The sequence below is a fragment of the Erpetoichthys calabaricus genome, chromosome 17 (assembly GCF_900747795.2).
Source record: "Erpetoichthys calabaricus chromosome 17, fErpCal1.3, whole genome shotgun sequence".
NCBI lineage: Eukaryota > Metazoa > Chordata > Cladistia > Polypteriformes > Polypteridae > Erpetoichthys > Erpetoichthys calabaricus.
Genome location: NC_041410.2, coordinates 41,867,527 through 41,890,083, shown reverse-complemented (window position 1 = coordinate 41,890,083; position 22,557 = coordinate 41,867,527). Strand labels below are relative to the sequence as shown.

General features: G+C 40.7%; 1 protein-coding gene across 1 annotated transcript in view; it reads left to right on the top strand.

Moving 5' to 3' along the window:
* The window catches only part of fes (FES proto-oncogene, tyrosine kinase), a 135,018-nt gene that overhangs the window by 52,400 nt on the left and 60,061 nt on the right, over positions 1-22,557 (top strand). Inside the window, exons 8-10 of the mRNA XM_028791400.2 lie at positions 1,353-1,475; positions 12,160-12,346; positions 21,950-22,033. Coding sequence (XP_028647233.1) covers positions 1,353-1,475; positions 12,160-12,346; positions 21,950-22,033 — 394 coding nt within the window. The remainder of the gene's footprint in view (positions 1-1,352; positions 1,476-12,159; positions 12,347-21,949; positions 22,034-22,557) is intronic.

Here is a 22,557-nt window from a genome sequence, read left to right as displayed (position 1 = left end):
CGCCCAAAAAGTGCATTTGCAATTTTCCACGCATAAAGAAAACGTGATGGGAGAACAAACGTATATTTACAGCAACTATGTCTAATGCGTATGGAATGTTTCAGAGAAACTGGGAAATGATGGCGCCCTTCATCAAGCAGGGAAATGCAGAAGAATCAGCTCAATGATGACTCACGTGTATAATAATTCATATTGCCAGGCCATTATTATGAAGTGATGAATGATTATAACTCAAAAGTGATGTGTATGATGCATAGCCTCTATTTTAGTTCCCATTTAAAAGGCCCAAGGCTGCGTATTTGCTTTTTGTTTTTTTACATCCGTTTATAAAGACTACCTGTTGTCACTTCTCAGCCGACAGGTCAGGAATATTTCAGCCAAGCTACAGCTCCATCATGCCGTGCAAGTAGCCATTAACCGACTGACGAGGTGCTACATTCAGTTTCTATATGGTCTGAGTGCACATACAGAAAACATAACCTGTTTTTTGCCAACATATTTGCAGCAACGTCCAGTTCTTCTAAAGTAATTGGAGCACTTAACTACACTCACATTGCAATAAGGGCACCTAGCAATAATAAAGCTGCTTTTGTTAACTGTAAGCAGTGACAAGTCATCTGTCTAGCCAAGATGAAACTGACAATCATAGTGACTTGGTCGCCTGGACCAACCTATAAATTTGTTTATTTTGAGGCAAAGTAGCTTTGACAGACAACTTGCCGCTGGTGCTGTAGGTGATGTCTGGACTGTTGGTAGGGTAACTGGCTGAACCCTCCGTTTTTCTTATGGCCTATCATGTAATCATATTCTGAAGCATCATAGATAGATAGATAGATAGATAGATAGATAGATAGATAGATAGATAGATAGATAGATAGATAGATAGATACTTTATTAATCCCAATGGGAAATTCACATGGCATTCAAGGCAAGTTCAAACATGCATACTTACAAGATGATTGTGATTTCTAAAGGATCCATTTTATCAATCAGATTGTTTTTGTCGCCCTGTGTTTTTGGAGTGGTGGCTCTGAGGCTAGAGATCTGCACTGGCAATCGGAAGGTTGCTGGTTCGAATCCCGTAAAATGCCAGAAGGCAGTCTGCTCTGTTGGGTCCTTAAGCAAGACCCTTAACCTGCAATTGCTAAGCGCTTTGAGTAGTGAGAAAAAGCGCTATATAAATGAAAAGAATTATTATGTTTTTGGAGAATGCATACTTTGATGCTCAAATCCATGCAAAGTTTTAAAAATGAGACCCCAAGACTATAAAGGGCAAATACCCCATTTTTTTTTATAGCATTACAAAATCCTGCATCCCATCCCCAGTCTCATTTTCAATAATCTAATTTCAGACTTACAGGAGTGGAAGAAGAGCTGCTAAATATTAACAGCATGCTGAGCACCCAGCAGGCAACAGTCAACCAGCTGGAACAGGAACTACAAAATGAAGATAAGAGTGCCAACTTTGGGCAGAGGTGAGGAAATCAAGCTGGGCATCAGCAAAGTTGCTGAGCTGCCTATGAAAGTGTTTTGCTGCTCACTGGGATAAACTTGGCTTGCTTGAACCCACCTGTTCAGCCATACTTTGCCATAATTTCCATGCTGTCTGGTGGGCGGATTCACGCCCACCTAGAATATCATAAGAAGAGCTGATGTCTGTAAAATAACAAGAGGATTTTGGATTTTTCTAAAAGACATGCCAAGGAATAAAATGCATTTTTTCTAATTTCAAAATCATTTTTTTTATCTATTCGAAATTACTATTGAGACGTGTCGTGATTAGTGAGCCATATACAGCTCAATACTCATGAATCCTGAAATCTCCTCTCACACTTAATGCCCCCAAATGAAGTTCTGCTGTTCAGTTTAATCTGCCATAATTGTTTAGGACCGTTGGAGTAATAAAGGTGGGGGTCTGACTGAAGTCATGCCTTCCCACAGCGGTGTTATGGTGTGTTCTCTCTATCTTGAAGGGCAAACCTTGCATTTCAATGACATTGTCTACATTTAGAAGTGCTGAAGTTAAGAGTCCAAGTGAAAAAAATGGAACTTTATATCCAACTTTTATTGCACTTACACTACTGGTCAAAAGTTTAAGAACACCTCAGTTTTTTTCAGTCTTTATGGAAATGCATGCAGTTTGATGGCTTAATGTTTCATGAAATGAAGCCATAAAACAAATAAATAATGGTAAATAAAAAAATAAGTCAAGGAGTCATTAAGTGTACAAAATTTCCTTCAAGTTTTTGATTCATCAAAGTAGCCAACGTTTGCTGATATACAGTGCATCCGGAAAGTATTCACAGAGCATCACTTTTCCACATTTTGTTATGTTACAGCCTTATTCCAAAATGGATTAAATTAATTTTTTTCCTCAGAATTCTACACACAACAGCCCATAATGACAATGTGAAAAAAGTTTACTTGAGGTTTTTGCAAATTTATTAAAAATAAAAAAATTGAGAAATCACAAGTACATAAGTATTCACAGCCTTTGCCGTGAAGCTTGAAATTGAGCTCATGTGCATCCTGTTTCCCCTGATCATCCTTGAGATGTTTCTGCAGCTTAATTGGAGTCCACCTGTGGTAAATTCAGCTGACTGGACATGATTTGGAAAGGCACACACCTGTCTATATAAGGTCCTACAGTTGACAGTTCATGTCAGAGCACAAACCAAGCATGAAGTCAAAAGGAATTGTCTGTAGACCTCCGAGACAGGATTATCTCGAGGCACAAATCTGGGGAAGGTTACAAAAAAATTTCTGCTGCTTTGAAGGTCCCAATGAGCACAGTGGCCTCCATCATCCATAAGTGGAAGAAGTTTGAAACCACCAGGACTCTTCCTAGAGCTGGCCAGCCATCTAAACTGAGCGATCGGGGGAGAAGGGCCTTAGTCAGGAAGGTGACCAAGAACCCGATGGTCACTCTGTCAGAGCTCCAGAGGTCCTCTGTGGAGAGAGGAGAACCTTCCAGAAGGACAACCATCTCTGCAGCAATCCGCCAATCAGGCCTGTATGGTAGAGTGGCCAGACAGAAGCCACTCCTTAGTAAAAGGCACATGGCAGCCCGCCTGGAGTTTGCCAAAAGGCACCTGAAGGACTCTCAGACCAAGAGAAAGAAAATTCTCTGGTCTGATGAGACAAAGATTAAACTCTTTGGTGTGAATGCCAAGCGTCACATTTGGGGAAAACCTGGCACCATCCCTACAGTGAAGCATGGTGGTTGCAGCATCATGCTGTGGGGATGTTTTTCAGCGGCAGGGACTGGGAGACTAGTCAGGATAAAGGGAAAGATGACTGCAGCAATGTACAGAGACATCCTGGATGAAAACCTGCTCCAGAGCGCTCTTGACCTCAGACTGGGGCGACGGTTCATCTTTCAGCAGGACAACGACCCTAAGCACACAGCCAAGATATCAAAGGAGTGGCTTCAGGACAACTCTGTGAATGTCCTTGAGTGGCCCAGCCAGAGCCCAGACTTGAATCCGATTGAACATCTCTGGAGAGATCTTAAAATGGCTGTGCACCGACGCTTCTCATCCAACCTGATGGAGCTTGAGAGGTGCTGCAAAGAGGAATGGGCGAAACTGTCCAAGGATAGGTGTGCCAAGCTTGTGGCATCATATTCAACAAGACTTGAGGCTGTAATTGCTGCCAAACGTGTATTGACAAAGTTTTGAGCAAAGGCTGTGAATACTTATGTACATGGGATTTCTCAGTTTTTTATTTTTAATAAATTTGCAAAAACCTCAAGTAAACTTTTTTCACATTGTCATTATGGGGTGTTGTGTGTAGAATTCTGAAGAAAAAAATGACTTTAATCCATTTTGGAATAAGGCTGTAACATAACAAAATGTGGAAAAAGTGATGCGCTGTGAATACTTTCCGAATGCACTGTAACAACCAAACTGTGGTAACCTTTTTGATTCAGAGTGCCAGTCACTCTGTGCAAGTCACCAACTCTTCCTCCAGCAAAAGAACCGCAGACCATCGCATGTCCTTTTCCATGTTTGATAGTTGGTGTCACACACTGAGACATCCAACCTTTCATCAACTCAACGGTGTCCAAACACCTTCTGTAATGAACCGAAGATTTCAGACTTTGATTCATCCAGTCATGAGACTTTCTTCCAGTCTAAAGTAGTCCACAGCTGGCATTCCAAGGTCCTATTTTGTCCTTTAAGGAATGGCTTTCTTACTGCCACTTGTTCTGTCAAACCAGCAGCATAAAGTCCCCTCTTCACAGCAGAAACAGACTTGCTTTTATCAACTACTGTTAAGCTGTGCTTGAAGCTGTTGTGGTGTGAGGTGCTGACCCTCAGAAACTTGTCTTCTGAGTGGGTTGTGACTTAGGATCTGTCTGATCTCCTCCTATCAAGAGTTTCTTCTAGTATAGAATTGCCTTTGGATTGTGAAGAACATCACTCTGTTCACTAACACTTTCATTGTTTTGCAATTTCTCTAAATGAAAGGCCTAAATTTCTAAGGGTAATAATGTCTCATTTAATTTGTTAATTTCTGTTTTCTTTCCATTATCACTGGAATTTACAGCTTTCTAAAGTATAGAAGGTATCGTAACACGGTCTGCTCCAACTCTGCTTTAAGACAGACTGAGGGCTTTAAAGTAATCAACAGAAGTTGGGACACCTGTGTAAACTGTTTGCTTCAGTTTGCAAGGCTTCATTTGCCTGAACTGCTGCAGATCATCTGTAGACTGTAAGCTGTTAGTTGTTCCCTGAATAAGACCCATTTGTAATATTCTGAATTTCCCTTTTTTAATTTTTGCTAACTTAAACTTTAAATTAGAACCTCTGGCAGTTTATTGCCTACATTTTCATCGTTTTAGGTCATTCATTGCATTTCATTTTTCATTTTTTCTAACCCGCTATATCTTAACGCAGGGTCACGAGGGTCTGCTGGAGCCAATCCCAGCCAACACAGGGCGCAAGGTAGGAACAAATCCCGGGAAGGGCACCAGCCCACTGCAGGACACACACACACACACACCAAGCACACACACACATCAAGCACACACTAGTGACAATTTAAGATTGCTAATGCACCTAACCTGCATGTCTTTGGGAGGAAACCAGAGCACCCGAGGAAACCCACGCAGACATGGGGAGAACATGCAAACTCCACGCAAGGAGGACCCAGGAAGCAAATCCAGGTCTCCTTACTGCGAGGCAGCGGCACTACCACTGCGCCACCATGCCGTCCTTCATTGCATTTTAACTTATTCAATTTGAAGAACTGGAAAAAATTGAGGAGTTCTAAAACCTTTGACTGGTAGTGTATAGCCCACTGTTTAAACAACATCACTTATTGTGTATTCTATTGTATCTTTTTGACACCCACTGCACGCCCAACCTACCTGGGAGGGGGTCTCTCTTTGAACTGCCTTTCCTAAGGTTTCTTCCATTTTTTCCCTACTAGAGTTGTTTTTGGGAGTTTTTCCTTGTCTTCTTAGAGAGTCAAGGCTGGGGGGCTGTCAAAAGGCAGGGCCTGTTAAAGCCCATTGTGGCACCTCTTGTGTGATTTTGGGCAAAAATAAAAATAAATTGTATTGTATTGTATTGTATTGTACTTAGGGTGGCACTGTGGCACAGTGGTAGCACTGCTGCCTCGCAGTTAGGAGACCCGGGTTCGCTTCCCGGGTCCTCCCTGCGTGGAGTTTGCATGTTCTCCCCGTGTCTGTGTGGGTTTCCTCCGGGCGCTTCGGTTTCCTCCCACAGTCCAAAGACATGCCGGTTAGGTGGATTGGCGATTCTAAATTGGCCCTAGTGTGTGGGTGTGTGGGTGTGTTTGTGTGTGTCCTGCGGTGGGTTGGCACCCTGCCTGGGATTGGTTCCTGCCTTGTGCCCTGTGTTGGCTGGGATTGGCTCCAGCAAACCCTCGTGACCCTGTGTTCGGATTCAGCGGGTTGGAAAATGGATGGATGGATGTATTGTACTTACCAGGTGAATCACTTTGGCAATGATAGCTATGTGAGTGACCGCACTACTTCTCAAAACTGTCTCCCACTGTTTCAGCACCCTTGGCCTCCTCCATTGAATTAAACCTGCAGTCCTTCAACGTCCTTTTCATTCTTTGACAGAATAGAAGTAGAGATATATTGTTCTTTGACAGGAATTGGCCTAGTGATGCTCATGACTTTATTGTTATTGGTAAACACGATTTGTTTGCTCACCTCACAAAAGGCTGAGTTACAAATTTATGAAGGCACTGGACAGTGCCAATGTGGATGTTGTTGTCAAAGTTCATAATACTGAGAGCATGTAACATAAAAAGAAATGTTGTTTGTTCTGTCTGCATAAAAATTTGCTGTGCAAGGAGGAAGAAAGTGAATTCTAAATCTAATTGTTTTGTGGGCCATGAAAAATACACCATGTGTCATCTTCTCTACCTGGTCCATCAGTTCTGCACTAACTAGGACATCTTACTGCTGCCTTACTTTTTTACAACATCCATTGTGCAAACGTCAACAGCCACTGGGTCTTAAAGTGTTTATAGAGAACCTTGAGGAAATGTAAAATATTAACCAGATCCTGTATAGTTTGTCCTATCTGATTTCAGCTTGCTCTCAGGTCATCAACTCAACTCAATTCTCAACTCTATTGTCATTCATTCACATACACAGTGTATAACTGAACAAAATTTCATTCCTTAGAGTCCCCAGTGGCAAAACAACATACCGTACATTTAACATACACACCATAACATCACCAAAACCAGAGCAACAGTACAATGTAATAAAACAAAAGATGCAGGACTATACAGCTCGGACGATGCTTAATATCCATAGTAAAGTGCCGAGTGTAACATGACAGTACATAATTGAGCGAATGTTATAGGAATATGGCACTGGGTGACTTATAGGAGTTCAAAAATCTGACAGCTTGGGGAAAGAAGCTGTCATAGGATCTGGCTGTGCTGGTTCTAATGCTGCAGTATCCTCTACCTGATGGCAGGAGGTCAAACAGTATGTGTGATGGGTGAGAGATGTCTTCCAGAATGGCGTAGGCTCTACACAGACAGCGTGTCTGAAAGATGTCCTGGATTGAGGAGAGGGAAACTCCTATGTTGCTCTCAGTGGTCCTCACTACATGCTGCATCGTGTTCATTTGTGTGTTGTTCAATTCAATTCATTCCTGTATAGCACTCTTCACCGAGTTTTGGCTCAGAGCGTTTACACAGATTTATATCTATAACATAATAACAGTGACGTGCTGACCATTATAGGCATCAGAATGAAGAGCCCTAGATTTTCCAGGTAAGCCCAAGAGGATTTTCTATAGCTCCACTGCAGCCCCTGCCATTGTCCATCTCATTCCGTTTGTTAGGGACATGACACTCTACCAAAGCAGGAAACTTGATGATCCCTGTGTTTTGTCCACCTAGTGTCTGTGGTTTTCTCTGCACTCTCATATCTCACTCTCTCTGACCATTGATCACTCCCAGCCTGCCACTTTCTCATTCTGCTCACGTCCTGGAGCATCCCTTGGTATTACTCTCTCCTCACGTCCTTCACATGCTCTGCTCCTTTGCCTCTCACCATTCCTGCCCCTCCATGCTTTAGTTCTGCTCCTCCAGGAAAACCTGCCTGGCTGGACCCTCCAGAAACCTCAAGGTGCTATTATTTCAGAGCTCCTTTTATGAAATCAAGATCCAGAATGCAGAAGTCTTTGTGGAAAACCCAAAAATTCGACTGGGCTTCCTAGTCTCCAATATGAAGGTCAATATTGTCACAACCTAGTAGTAGCCCTTACTTCTCCCTATCATAGTAGTTGCTACAGTTTTGTGGAGTTTTGCAAAAATGTGTAACAATTTCGATTCTTGTCTTCCAACCATTTTTCTGAACACACTGAATGTTATTTACAAAGAGGTCAAGTGTTTTCTGGATTTATCAGATGACAGAGAGAAACCAGTCCTGGATTGGGCACCAGTTTGTTATCTATACTCACACCAGGTCAGTTTAGACTTCCTGGCATCTGTAATATATATTGATATGGTAATTATTTATTATTAATGTGGTAACTTATTTAATTTAATGCTTAAGCTTTACTTTTTTATAATTGTGTTTTTTGAATATTTGCATGGAATTGTCTCTGCATAAAGAGTGTGTAGTGCCCAAAAGTGATTCTATATTTTTAAGAGCGAGCACTCGATTTCAAATTAATCATTCTGACCATTGAGCAACAAGGAACACTACAACTATGTGCATACAATGTACACTGTTTTGACGTAGCCATCTGAGAAAGCCAGGATGCCCCCATGAGTGCTCACGACTTTCTACAGGAGCACACTGGTGTCAATGCTCATGGCTGCATGTCATCCTGGTACAGCACCTCCTCAGCTCAGGACCGTGATGTGCTACATATTGTGAGGTAGGTGCCACAGCATATTACTACCCCTTCTGCTCAGGGTTAGGGTTAACCGGAAAGATATGAGTCGTCCAGCAAAGTCACTTTTCTTCGCTTTTCTGCCAAATCGTATAGAACCATCCGCACTCACCAATATAACAGATTTAGAAAGAGTCTTTATCCTCAGGACTGAAGGTTACTCAGCAGCCCATCATATCTCATTTATGAGCCGAGTGGTGCTGTAGTAATCTTTATATATAATATGCTACCGTGGCTGTCCGTTTGTCTGTCCAGGATTTTAAATCACCTGTAGCTCGCAAAGGGCGGCACGGTGGCGCAGTGGGTAGCACTGCTGCCTTGCAGTAAGGAGACCCGGGTTCACTTCCTGGGTCCTCTCTGCGTGGAGTTTGCATGTTCTCCCCGTGTCTGCGTGGGTTTCCTCCGGGTGCTCCAGTTTCCTCCCACAGTCGAAAGACATACAGGTTAGGTGGATTTGCGATTCTAAATTGGCCCTAGTGTGTGCTTGGTGTGTGTGCCCTGTGGTGGGCTGGCACCCTGCCCACAGTTTGTTTCCTGTCTTGCACCCTGTGTTGGCTGTGATTGGCTCCAGCAGACCCCCGTGACCCTGTAGTTAGGATATAGCAGGTTGGATGATGGATGGATGGACGTAGCTCGCAAACCGTTTGAACTATTGACCTGAAATTTGGTACACATATACTACGTGATGTCTAGTATCCGCTTTCGGCGTGATGATTGACCTTCAAAGTGATTCCTCTTTTTATTTTTATTTTATCTTATTGTACTATCAACTCTAGCTGCTGTCAGTCGAAGTCCGAGCGGCACATGTGTATGGGTGCCGTTCTCATCCCTACCACCTTCGCCGTCACTTCCTCTACTTCTTCATATCTTAAATCATTCTTAAGGCAGATTGAAGACTTAAGTGCCAGCTTAAGTGAAAAATGAAAGAAAACGTACTAAGTAATTGCAACACAAACACTGACTTAATCAGTTTTAACGTGAAAATATGCCGACGAAAGAAGAGAAGAAGCGGGCCACTAGGGTGGAGAAAAGAAGAGCTGCTCAGGAAGCAACAAGCACATCAACTTCTGAGCAAATGAATGCTAAACATACAGAGAAAGAGGATGAAAACTAGGAATGATCAAGTCAAGTGTATTCACTGCTCTTTATTGTGCAGTGCGCCATTACTGGTATTTAATATCTGTTGTTGGTCTTGTACCACTACAGCTTGTCTGTGGAAGACAAGCAAGGAAGAATTTCATCTTCCTCAGCACACATAACTGTAAACTTGAACATACTAAATATGGTGCATTCCTGTACAATTATACCTTATATTTACTCCATTTTGACCAAATCCTGAACTATTCAAAACCACACACAATTGTATTGTTCATTAAAATCATAGCAATATCCATGAAACAGAGCCAACATGCCCAGATGAGTACTCTGTGTGAATGCGAGATGTGCCAATGTAGTTGCTATGGAATGTTTGTTTATTTTTTTTCCAACTTTGATACGGCACTTAGTTTTTATTCCTTCTCTAATAGGTAAAGAAAAGGATCCGTGCCAAGGACAGCACTTTAGAGATGATAACAAGGGCAACTTGAAGCTTTTTTGTAGGCGTTTATAATCTTTTTTTAAATGCACTTGTACAGCTGAGTTGTTGCATTTGAAATGTAATCACTGGTAAACTGTACTATCAAATGAAACTAAATTAATGTGGATTCATGTGCCATCCTAAACATGTTGCCTTATTAGATCTGTGTTGCAACTTGCATGTATACGTAAGTGACAGTTCACATGATTCAAAATGGTGACTGTCATAAATAGCATTATAAAAAGCCCCAAATGAATATACAGTAGTTACAATATTCCTATGCCTTTGCATCATTCATGGCCCTGGCAACTTTGTTCTCTGGAAATTTTCTGATACCCATCATTGAAAGCATGCCTCCTCCTCAGTTCCAATATGACATACTGTAGGCAATGACCTTCTTTTAAATTTGCGTACATGTGGGTTTGTTGAGCCAATTTTATTGATTTTGTTTTGTGTTTTAAACACATAAAGAACATGCCATTTGCTCAACAATTGAAGACTCTTTTGCCTGATAAATTCAACACTTCATCGAGAGTTTCGGTGCGGCACATTCATTGATTATTGGGATACAGATCTTTATTCTTGCATTCTTTGATTTTATTATTCCCTCAGATGGTCCTCTGATCCTTCAAGAAGATAACTGCCTTTACTACCCATCTTGTTTATGGCAACTCCTAATCCATGCACCTGTTTGCCTATCTTGATCCTCAATAACTGCTGTCTCCTTCACCTGAAAACACTGAGGTCGTAAAGAAGTATGTAAAATGTATGATTGGCAAGAATGGTTGTAAAGATGTACATGTGCCAACTCAGTAAACACATACAGATCAGAGCTCTTCTGACTGGTAGGCCCTCACTCTAACCTAATACTGAATGAGAGCCAAACTGAATATGTCATGATAGTGTGGTACAAATTAAAAATTTTTTTAGACGATCTACAAGTCTCCGACTTAAACTTTAAAGCCTTACAATATCTACATAGTTCTGACATATCACCTATGTCCATATATTTGATTTCTTTTTGCTGTTCCGTTATTTCACCTAGTAATAATTTTCGTTTGCGCGAATGCGATCTGTACTCTGTTTTGTTTGACACTTTCGAATTTTAGTACTGTCATATTTTTGAACTTGCTCTGCATATATCGCGGCAAGGTTTTTTTGAGCCTTTCGAATTCCACTGCTGTCATAATCTGTAATCTGCTCTGCATGTTTATGGCGCCAACGTTTTTGAACATCTTTATGAAGGTCTACTGTGTCTTTTACTCTTTGTCTTTAATTTCTGACCCTGTTTGGACCTGCAAGGTTTTCAATTCCTTGTTCTGGGCTGATTATTACTTTCCTTGCCTAGGTCACCTTCTCAATGGATGTCAGTATGACGTGACTTGATCGTCGTGAAGTGAAAGTGTCTCTGTCTCTCTTCAGAAGATCATGTCTCGTCACAGGACTTTTTTTTTTATAATAGATAGAAAAGTCTGTTATATTTTATTCTGGTTCTTCATATACCTTTGAGTTGCACCACCACCCTTGAAATTTCTGTGCATATAACAACTGTCCATTCTCGTTTATAGGACATTTGCTGATTTCTTAGTCATTTCTTAGTCATCCTTCAGTACATTTTGTATATTACATCAACCTTTCTTCTGGTACATTATTTACTTGACCATCTCAATATTTTACTAAACCAATTCTTATATTTCAGTGTACATTTTATTGTTCACTTGACCTTTATCTGCTTTCCTGATGTGCCTGAACAGGTTTCTGTCATTTATTAACACTTTATTCTACTTCTTTAAGATGAATGCCATGTTACCCTAACATTATTCTTCCACAATAGTAAACCACTGCCCTGGCCAACCACACAAGGTCTTGGGGATGTAAGTTTTACTGCAGTTTTTTAGGTGAAAGTTCCTCAACTGTGAAATTTTTAATTTTTAATTTGCTGTTTGTCATCAAAATTGATTCAGACATGCTAGAACATGCTGGGCTAAAGCTCAGTGGCCAACCTCCATCTTGAGTCTAATATCTCTTGTTCACTCAACAATAAGAGTTAGAAACATTCACTGGGCAAAAGTAAACCACCCAAGAGTAGCTGCAATATGATAACAAATCCTTGATGGTTCCAAGCCATAGGAGAAGACACTTTTGTACACATTTTTAGTCAATGTGTTCCTCTTATTCTAGGGTGTACCTTTTCAGCAAGAGAAGTGCCCTGCAGGATGGAAGGCAGCAAGTCATGGTTACCCATGGGCTTCGTCTGAAGCTTGAGGCTCAGCGGGCAAAACTGTCTGAAAAACTCAACGAACTTGGAAAGAGAGATCCACCTCCTGCCATCAAACTAGAAGATGATTTGCAGTCCAACTCATCAATTGTGAGTTCTCATTGCCTTGTTAACCTTCAGCCCTGTGTTTCTTGGCAGGGATGGGGATTTTGAATACTTGGTGATATATTGATAGACGTTCTTCAGAATCAAGAAGGATTAAGCCTGTAAGCCGATCATGCATCAGTTTTAGAAGACTGTAGTGAGGCACTGCCAGCTCAATATCATCAGCAGGGAAATAGTTTATCTTCTCATGGATTATTTTTCGCTTGCCGACTTTAAAGACGGATGCTTGCTCAATTACTGTGACTGTGGGGTGAGAGTCTGGTTTTTATAAGATGTCCTCCAACAGGCCCTTGAAGCAAGCAGCTGGTTTGCATACCAGTCCAGCCAGTTCTAACCATTCCTGTATGTGCTTCTGCCTTCTATGGAACACTCACTGCTGCTGCTTTTGCTGCTATTATCTCTGACAATACAGTTACATTACATAACTTAACTCATTTGTCAGAGGAGGCAGGGCGCTATCACCAGTCATTGAATCCTGCAGAATCTTGACCTGCCCTCACCTCCAGGGGAGCACAATCTCTTTGTATTTTAACATCATTTATGATTCCTGCCTCCCAGCATTTCTTGCAAATTTCATTTCACTCTGTAGGAATGGCAAGCTGCTCCAAGGCTTTCATTTATTTATTTATTTTCAGTTGCTGTAAATTTGTAAAGACCACACAAGTTTTCTTCCATGGTGATTCTGTCACATGTTGCTCTCTTAACAAATGCCTTTTTTCTGTTAAGAGAACATCTCATGACCCCCATACTTCACAAGGGTGCTCTTGTAGTTCTTGTAAGATGAGTCACCTGAGACTAACCTGTGCTGTGTTGAATTTATGGCCACCCCCTGCCAAGCCAGAGCCTCCCAGCAGTAAATCCTTCTCGTCTGATGCTGTTATTTTCTTTCCAGATGGGCTTGGCTAATAAACATTGTGAAACTGTTTTCGGCTCATTAGATTAATGATCCAATGCATTCTTGCATGCTCAAATCATTTTTTTCTAGCAGCCTCAACACTTCATACTGTGTTCTGAAACAAAGCACTATCACGAGGTCGGATCAGATTGCATTCACCCCTTAGGTTACTTGCCTCACTATACTTCCTGTCATTCATATGCTTGGTGTGTTACACTGCTATTTAAAAAGCAAGGTTCTCCCCTCCCTGCTATGTCTCTTGCTATTGTAATAGGATATATTTAGGCCTCTTCTTGAGTCAGGTTGTATCACTTAATGAAACAATTGTCCATATTTAGCATTAGCTGTTCCCCATCTGCGCCATATCCTCCTATGACCAGCACGAGGCCTTTTAATGCCATCTAGCTGAGCCCAGGCCTCCAGCAAGTTAACAAGCTAGAATGCAATGATTTCATTCAATCCTTTAATATTTTATTGTTTTTAATATCAAGGCTGCTTTCTTGTTAACTTCAAACTCAACAGTTAATGAATATAAATGTGATGGTGTCCAGAGTGCCAGATATTTGAATCACTGACCTAGAGTATAGTGCCATGCCCAGACGAAAAAATGTATATGAGTTTATAAAAGTATTACCAAGTGGTACGACTTAACAGTAGCCTCATTGTGCTTTTCTGCTGACAGCCACAGTCTCGAACACACAGCCTGTCCTTCATATCTCACTGAACACCAGACATACAAATATGTACCTGACAACATGACATTGCTATGCAACAATACTATCTGTATCTTTGACAATTTCATGATAAACAGCAGAGACATAAACTGTTACAAGTTTAGAAGTTTGTTCAAAGCATGCATGTGTGTTAGGTCTAAATGTCATAGGAGGTTATCTCGGAAATCATCAGGACCGCATTATTTGCTGCAAGTCTTTTTTTTTACATTATCTTGAGCTTTGTCTTAAATTAAGAACAGGATGTACCTGACCTCACATCACAGCTGGCTTGACCTGAAGTTGCTGTTGTACGATTCTTCTTGTTAGGGTGGTGTCATTCCTAGCTAAAGAAGCAGGCCACATGATGGCAGTAAATGTGCAAACCAGAGGCTGAAGCTTACATGCTTTGTTATGCGCTGCATTTCTGTGCATTACACAGGAGTAGTAGCTGAGACAAGTTCTTCATTAGGCCCATTTTCATCTGTTATCTAGTATTATTTTGTACTCTAAATTCCATGTAACCAACTGTTCAATAAGTGGTAACATCACTTATGCAGACAGAAATATTTGTTTGAATATATTTTTAAGATGGCAGTAGAAGTGGGGCTGTGGTGTGTGCTGCTACCTCACAGCTCCACAAGGGTTAGGGTTGAATTGACAGCCTGCTTGCTATCTACATGGCATTTACATGTTCCTTGTATGTCTGCTTGCATTTTTCATCAAGTAGTTTAGCTTTTCTTCCACATCTCAAAGACATTTGTGCTGAGTGTTCTCGGCTTAGTTGCAGAGGCGACATCACAACAACCTCTGGCTCCCCACAATCCTAAACAAGGATTTAATTGTAATGGGTGGATAATCGGCCCCATCACAGGGTAGGTTGCTTTCTCGGGACCAGGCTATGCTTTAGAGTAAGGAGTTGAACTGACAGCTTTGTGATTTTGGGCCACTTGTCCTCCCTGTGACAGGAGTTATGTTAGAACTAAAGTTTTACAGCTAGCAAAGCGTAAGCGTCATTGATGATGGAACTCAACTCTCCTTCAAGCCCTTGAACTCTAGTGGGGGCCAAAGACCTCAACTGGGCCATTGCATTACATGTGAAGTAATGACTTATTCCAAGGCCCCAGAAGGATTTAAGTGCCTGCCACCTTTTTTCTCATGTTGGTGTGACTATTTCCCTTTTGCTGAATTTTCAACACTGCTTCTGCAGTTCATTGGTTTAAACGATATTGTGAAATGTAACTTTTAATTGTTTAGATGCTCTTTGTAAACAATGTCATTAGGGAGGATTACATCTATATATTCTGTCTGCATATCACCCATTTGGATTTTAAGGAATGATTTGGTTTCTTCTACCACAAATAAGCACTATACGAATTACTTTAACTACACACATGAAATAACCAGATGGGTCCGAATTCATTCCAGTGATTACTGAACTGGGTTAGCGGGGCTTTTAACCCATAGTTGGAAAAATGTAAGAACAAAGTCTAAATACTGTAGTGGAAAAAAGGAGCGTTGATTTCCACCCCATTTTAGCATTAAATGTAACAATTCTACTACTCACCTATTGAAATCATTATTGCTGCTTAAACCTGCACTTTAGCAGAGAATGGGTAACCATGTAATAAGCGTCACACAAGTGTCTTGTCAGCATCATTGCGAAGGCATTCCTAGAGAAATTAAATTTGATTGAATCCTGAACTTTTTTGACTTGACTGCTTTATTTAGAAGGTGAATCACATGGCAGTTATCTACTTATGAAACCTCCCTGCCAACAGTGGTGTTTCGATGCTAGTGTGCAGTGTCCCATTCCTCGTTTCCTGATTAAATATTTACATTGATGATAAATCAGTCAATGGCCCGCTTAGTGCCCGCTGAGTGATGCATCTTGCCAATGCAAGATATGGCTGGAGAAGTTCCTTAATCAGTAAGGTGAAAAGGACAATTGATTCAGTGCCTGTGAGCTAATCGATCATTAAAAGCTGGCTCTGAACTCCCCAGAACAATCCTGAAGAGAAGAGGCAGCCTTAGGGGGGTGCGGGGCCTAGGGCTGACCAACCCCATGCAGGGCCGGTTACGTCAAATGCTGTTACCAGTATCTGTGGACTGTATAAACTTGCGCGTGAATTTAATAAAAATAATGTTAGCATACAATGGATTTTCTTATTACAGTATTCAGCTAAATTTTTGCATGATTCTACACTAACTTTATCAAAATATAACGATATAATCTATTAGAAAAGTGTGCCACAATCTCTTCCCCTCATGGCATCGACAGTGATCCGGCTAAACCAGTAATACAACATTGCTGCTCGTTCCACTACCAAACACTTCCCACACTGTTTCAACTAGGCCCGCTAGCAAACTGAACCAAAGACTCGACTAAGAAATGATGGCAGGCTCTCCAGACACAAAGGAGTCATCAGTCATTTGCAACTTAAAACAGTGATTAATGGTCTATATCTATTTTAGGAAGGGATTATACTGGCGCACCCTTTTCGGGCGATGAAGGTGGATGATGGAATATTTTCAAAGACGTACATGTACGGAATTTGACTTTGAAGAGAGATTTTAAAAGGGTTCCTCTTAGAAACATCTCAAATATATATATATATATATATATATATATATATATATATATATATATATATATACTGGAGAATATAACTTGACAACTCTGCTTGAACAGGACAAGCAGGGCCCCCTTAGGCTGGGGCCTGGGGCAGTCACCTCACTTGCTACCACCAAACGTCACTCTTGCTGGAGAGTTTTACTAACCAGCTACACACTTACAGACTAAGGTATGTATGTAGTAGACTGTTTGTGATATGAAATACAAAATGTAAATGATACAAAAAGAATTCAGTGAAAAGCTTTCCCATCCACTCTAGTGTGCTCATAATCTTAATTACTCAGCTAGGCAGTTGATACTGAGATGAGTTTTAGTTGACTCTAGAAAAAGAGCGGGAGGCCTGAGGGGTCTAACCACACTGAATTCATTATAACAATCTTAAGATCAAAAGACAAAGCCTCCTTTACGACCAGCTTGCTGCTGAAAATACTTGTGAGACCACACAAACAAACATTGCCTGCTTTGAAAAATCAAGATTGTCCTAAAATGGCCTTGAATAAATGACTTCTAATTGCTTTCATTCTTGCTAAATATTATTTGCAAGCTGGGATGGTACAATAAACAAAAACAACGAGTGAAAATGGCATGGTTTGATACAGGTTGAAAGACCGAATGGCAACTTAACTGGAAAAAGACAACACAGAATTTCAATTAATATCAGTCAGCAATTCTAAGATGGCGCAGGGTGCGCTCTGGGCTTGCTTCCATCTGAATGTGAGCCAGTTGACAAAGATAAGCCAGAGCTGTTCAGTGCTACTTTACTGAAGAGGAAATGTCAGGGTGGTCTACGCCCTGAATGCAATGCTTGGCCCTTAAAACCTAATTTAAGTAGATCACATGAGTCAGTAACACTTTTGCAGGCACAAATCTATGGCCACATTTTCTCCTTCTATATAACTAGTAATTCTTTGCAGAGAAAAATATGACAAATGCTACAGTTAATAAAATCTCAAGGATTTAATGAAGGGTGTAATGATCAGGGTCTACGTAGCATAAGGCATGATGAGATTGACAGAAGTGTCACAAGCAAAGCGTCATTCACTTTTAGCATATCAATGCTGCATCATTAAAGCATAAAACCGCCAACTGCTTCGTACAGTTGTGTCAAGATGCAAATGCTGCATGCTGATGCTTTTTTAGAAGCAGGACATAAAAGAAGCACAGGATGTTCCATTTCCACTCAGCTAGTACTGTTTAAATCTTTTTTTTTGTCTTTCTCGATAATAAGCCTCACTGCAATTTGCTAATCTTGCTGATTTAAGGGTCTTTAATTGGCTTTGAATGCGATTCTCACTTGTTCTAAACATTTTGGTGCATCTATCAACTTCTTGAGAAGGCAGCAATATTTTCTACAATTTGAGGGAAAAATTCACACCGAGAAGAGTCCAACCAGCAGAACATATACTCATCTCACTATTGATATTTTGGCAAGCTTGCTCTCTGCTAAGTCAAAGCCCCATAAGTGGGCACTGGAACCTTCAGTGTGAACCAGTGGGTGCAAACATACAAATGAACGGGACGACTGACTAACCAAGGCCTCTCACTTGCTCAATACCCCTCTATACCAAATTCTGATCTTTAAAAAAGAAACGTAATTGAATGTATTTTGTTACATATTGCTCGTTATACTTTCAAGGGTAAATCTCAAAGCAAAATCCGCTAAGCCATCTGTGCATAGCTGAGGAGATGGGTCTGACAAGCAAAGGTCCCAGCTGTTAACCGTATTAGGAGATTTTTCAGTCTTTGGCAAATAAAATTCCACCAGGGTATAAAGAGCTCAACACCTACTCACAAGTTCCTCCTTCCAGATGTCACCATGGCTTTGCATTTCATTAATCCATGTGCCATCTGTGGTTGTAGCTACCGGGTAATGTCAAGCTTTCTAACAATAAATAAACGTTAATGGTTTGCTGCTTTTTCAGCTTCCAGCTCATCTAACCATTCTGTAAAGCAGAATAGCTTTTAAACACCGTCTGCTCCTCTAAGCTATGACCTCACATGTAATGGGAACTCAACACACACAGCCACTGTGGACTGAATGTAACAAGGTAAGGTAGCAATACACTTGGCCACACAACACTGGCATATGGAAATGCCATCCAGTACCCATACAGTACCCATCAAGCCAATTTTTTCACTTTGCAAGAAATTCAGGCGGCCCTCTAGAAATTTACATCCTACAGTGTTAGAAAAAGAACTGGGAATCCTCCAAGCCACAACCTCCGTCTCCAAGAAAGCGATTGGCTCAGAATTTCACGCCCTGGTCTGTTTTGGGCAGAGTTTGGCCTTTGATCAGGGTACTTAGTTTTGTTTTTTATCTCCCATCTGAAGGACTTGTCTTGGGTTCATTGATGATTTTTATTTGGACTGGTGTAGTTGATCGTGGCCAGTAATACTTGTGGTTTGCAGAATACTGTATGATTAAAAGATACATGGATTAATGCAACATTGAATTGGCTTATGTGGGTGCAGGAAATGAATGAATGATTGGACGACTATTTTGTTGGTAAAGAGAGTGGAAGTGATGAAGTACAAACTTTGGCCTGCCATTGAGTATTGCGACCTTTTGCACTGCAAAAATGTATGGACTGTATTTAGTATTGGCCTCAGCTTTCTAATGGGGAATTAATGCATATCAAGTAAAGTTCACATTTAAACAATAAATATATAAAAAAAACTTTTTAAAAACCACGCTTATATTAAGTTAAAAAGTGTACTTAAAAGTAAAAAATAAGTCTCTCACACATCACTTGCAAAAAAAATAAAAGGTGGCCGCTTTTGCTAAGATTTTAAGAAGTGTTTTTTGAATGTTGACTGATGAAAAGTGCCCACGCTTTTATGTTACAAGTGATGTATGAGAGACTTATTTTTTACTTTTTAGTACACTTTTTAACTTAATATAAGTGTGGTTTTTAAAAAGTATTTTTTTATATACTGTATATATTATTTTCAACTTTTTAGTCTTGGGTTTGTTTTAGTATAACTTTGTGATGAATATTTTAACACTTCCTTTGACGTTTATATGCACACATCTTCGTACAAGATGCAAAATGATAATTCTATCTGTTACTAGCGCCATCTATTGATGAAATCTTGAACTATTCTTCATATGAAAATTTCATTTCTTAATTAACATGGATTAATTGATCAATTACTGAAACTGATTATTGATTCATGTATTGTCATCGGAAGTGAGTAAGTGTGCGAAATTTCGAGTCATTTGGACAATAGGAAGTGGGTTAAATATCGATTACAAGATTTGTACCAGACAACAAACAGGTGAAGTTAATATAAGTGTGCTAATAATAATAAAATGATATAAATGCATTTTTGATATAAATGCATTATTAACTTGTATGAATGATTGAACATGCTGCTAATATTAAATCACATTTAAAAATATAAGTTTCAAATACTTAATTTTACACTTTTTTGGTGACTTCCATTTCTCTGATCTATTTTTGATTACCTATTTATTTATACTATTCCCTCCATTACTTTGGGTAATCCATGCTCTACTGTTTTTATTTTTTTTAATTCTGTTTAATGATAAATAGTAAAAAAAAAAAAAAGTGAAAAACTGTTTAAAGTAGGATTAAGTCACAAAAATCTCAAAAATATGGTTTAGTTTAACTAAATGGCGTAGCTGTTTAAAATGTTTTCACTTCTCCCTAGTTTCATGTTACTTCATTAATGTGTTGCCGGCAGAGCTGTATATACAGTATGTTACGGCCAAAACCCAATGTTCTGCCAGTTCCCTAAATGGCCGGCCATTTTGCATTTTGGCCATGATGTGTGGCCAAAGTCCGAATTACTAGAAATGACCAGAGTATATGCTACTTTGGCCAGCCATTTTGCCAAGTGGTGAGAAATCCCCTGGCCAAAATGCGATGTGCTGATGTAAGAAGGTTCGAAGATGCTTAAAAATTGCAGATGCAGATTCAGAAGTGAGTTTTTCATTCTGCTCAAGAAACTGCTCACACTAGAATCCATAAGCATCCATCCATTTTCCAACCCGCTGAATCCGAACACAGGGGTCTGCTGGAGCCAATCCCAGCCAACACAGGGCACAAGGCAGGAACCAATCCCGGGCAGGGTGCCAACCCACCGCAGGACACACACAAACGGGCCAATTTCGAATCGCCAATCCACCTAACCTGCATGTCTTTGGAATGTGGGAGGAAACCGGAGCGCCCGGAGGAAACCCACGCAGACACGGGGAGAACATGCAAACTCCACGCAGGGAGGACCCGGGAATCGAACCCAGGTCCCCAGGTCTCCCAACTGTGAGGCAGCACGTCTTCCCAATAACTGGGAAGGCTACACTCGATGCAATTGCACTACTAAGTGCGCAACAAATCGCTACTCATGGCTTTTACAGTATCTTCCGACTTTGGCTGATCACCCCATGCCATTTTGCAAACTGGCTGGCCAAACCCCAAAATCAAGAAAAAGATCGGACATTGGCTGGTCAATTTAGAGCAACATTGACCATTTCCTGCTTTGGCCGATTTCGAGTTTTGGCCGTAACATACTGTATATAATAAACATACATCACCTAATAATGCAGGCATAACTAATGAATTGATGTTTCCATACAGTCTAAACGGTTAGACAGTCAAAGAGAAAATAATAATAATAGAGGATGATGGCAGATTTAGTTTAACATAAGGAACTTAATCCTGAAACAACGTGAGGAGCTTCATTCACGAGGCATCATGAGACGCACATGAAATGTACCACATTTCAGTGAAATGTTTTTCTTGCACCTACTTAAAATTTAGCAGATTATAAGGCATGTGCTGAAAAAATAATTCTCAATAGCAGCAGTATGCTGCAGGATGCCAAGGAAGCCTGAAGCGGCTAAGAGTCTTGGAAAGTGAAAGAGGTTGCTTGTTGCACTTTTTAGCCCAGAGTTTCAGCCCTGTGCTCTTATGTTCCAGGCTGTATTTCATATTTTTTTGAGTCTGTGTACATTATACCCCTATAGTTTGTTTTATTCATCAAAGTGGCGACACACTGAAGCAACACCTTTGAGCACGTCATGTTCGTATGCAACAAAATAAGTGATGAGTGCTGCAAATTTTGAAGTTTGCCACTTGGGAGTAATGAATGAATAACATTTTTCTGTGAAAGGTAATTGAATGTAAATTATTAAGTGAATGCTGCCAGTTAAGGTAGAAGAACAGAAAGAAACAAGAAGGTCATGCTGCGTGCCAAGCTCTGCTGTGTGCTGCTTTTTTTAGTACAGACGCTTAGCTGATGTCAACTTTCACAACAACAGACTGAAAATGTACTCTGAAGCACATTACAGGCCAGGATCTAACATGACTGCTCTATTCTTCCAGGAACGTGACAGAGACAGCAACAAAGGCCTGAGTCTGGAGACACTCAAGAGTCACATCACTGGGATCTTCAAACCCAAATACTCGGTAAAAGAAGCCTGTCCACATTCACTTGAAGGGTGTGATGAGAAATATGTCTTTGACTTGATAAGTGAAGAGGGCTGAGCTGGGTGGCCTTAGTAGGTTGCTAGTTTAAAAAAAAAAAAAAAAGAAACGCTAACTGCCCAGAAAACACATCGAAAGGATCAGAGGCATTTGACACCTCTGGCCAGCTCACTTCACACATGCTCTCCTTCTCTCCGCTCAAGTGTCCCCACAGAACTGTAGCTCATCATTTCTTCAGCTGGTGTCCCTCGGAGCTACCAGTTTTAAGAATTGCTCTCTTTTATTCCTAATTGTTGCTTGCAAGATTATTTTAGGTCAACAGGCTGCCCTACTTTTGTTGTGCTTTTCTCATCAAACGTTGCACTTTTACACCATCCATCCATCCATCCATCCATTTTCCAACCCGCTGAATCCGAACACAGGGTCACGGGGGTCTGCTGGAGCCAATCCCAGCTAACACAGGGCACAAGGCAGGAATCAATCCCAGGCAGGGTGCCAACCCACCG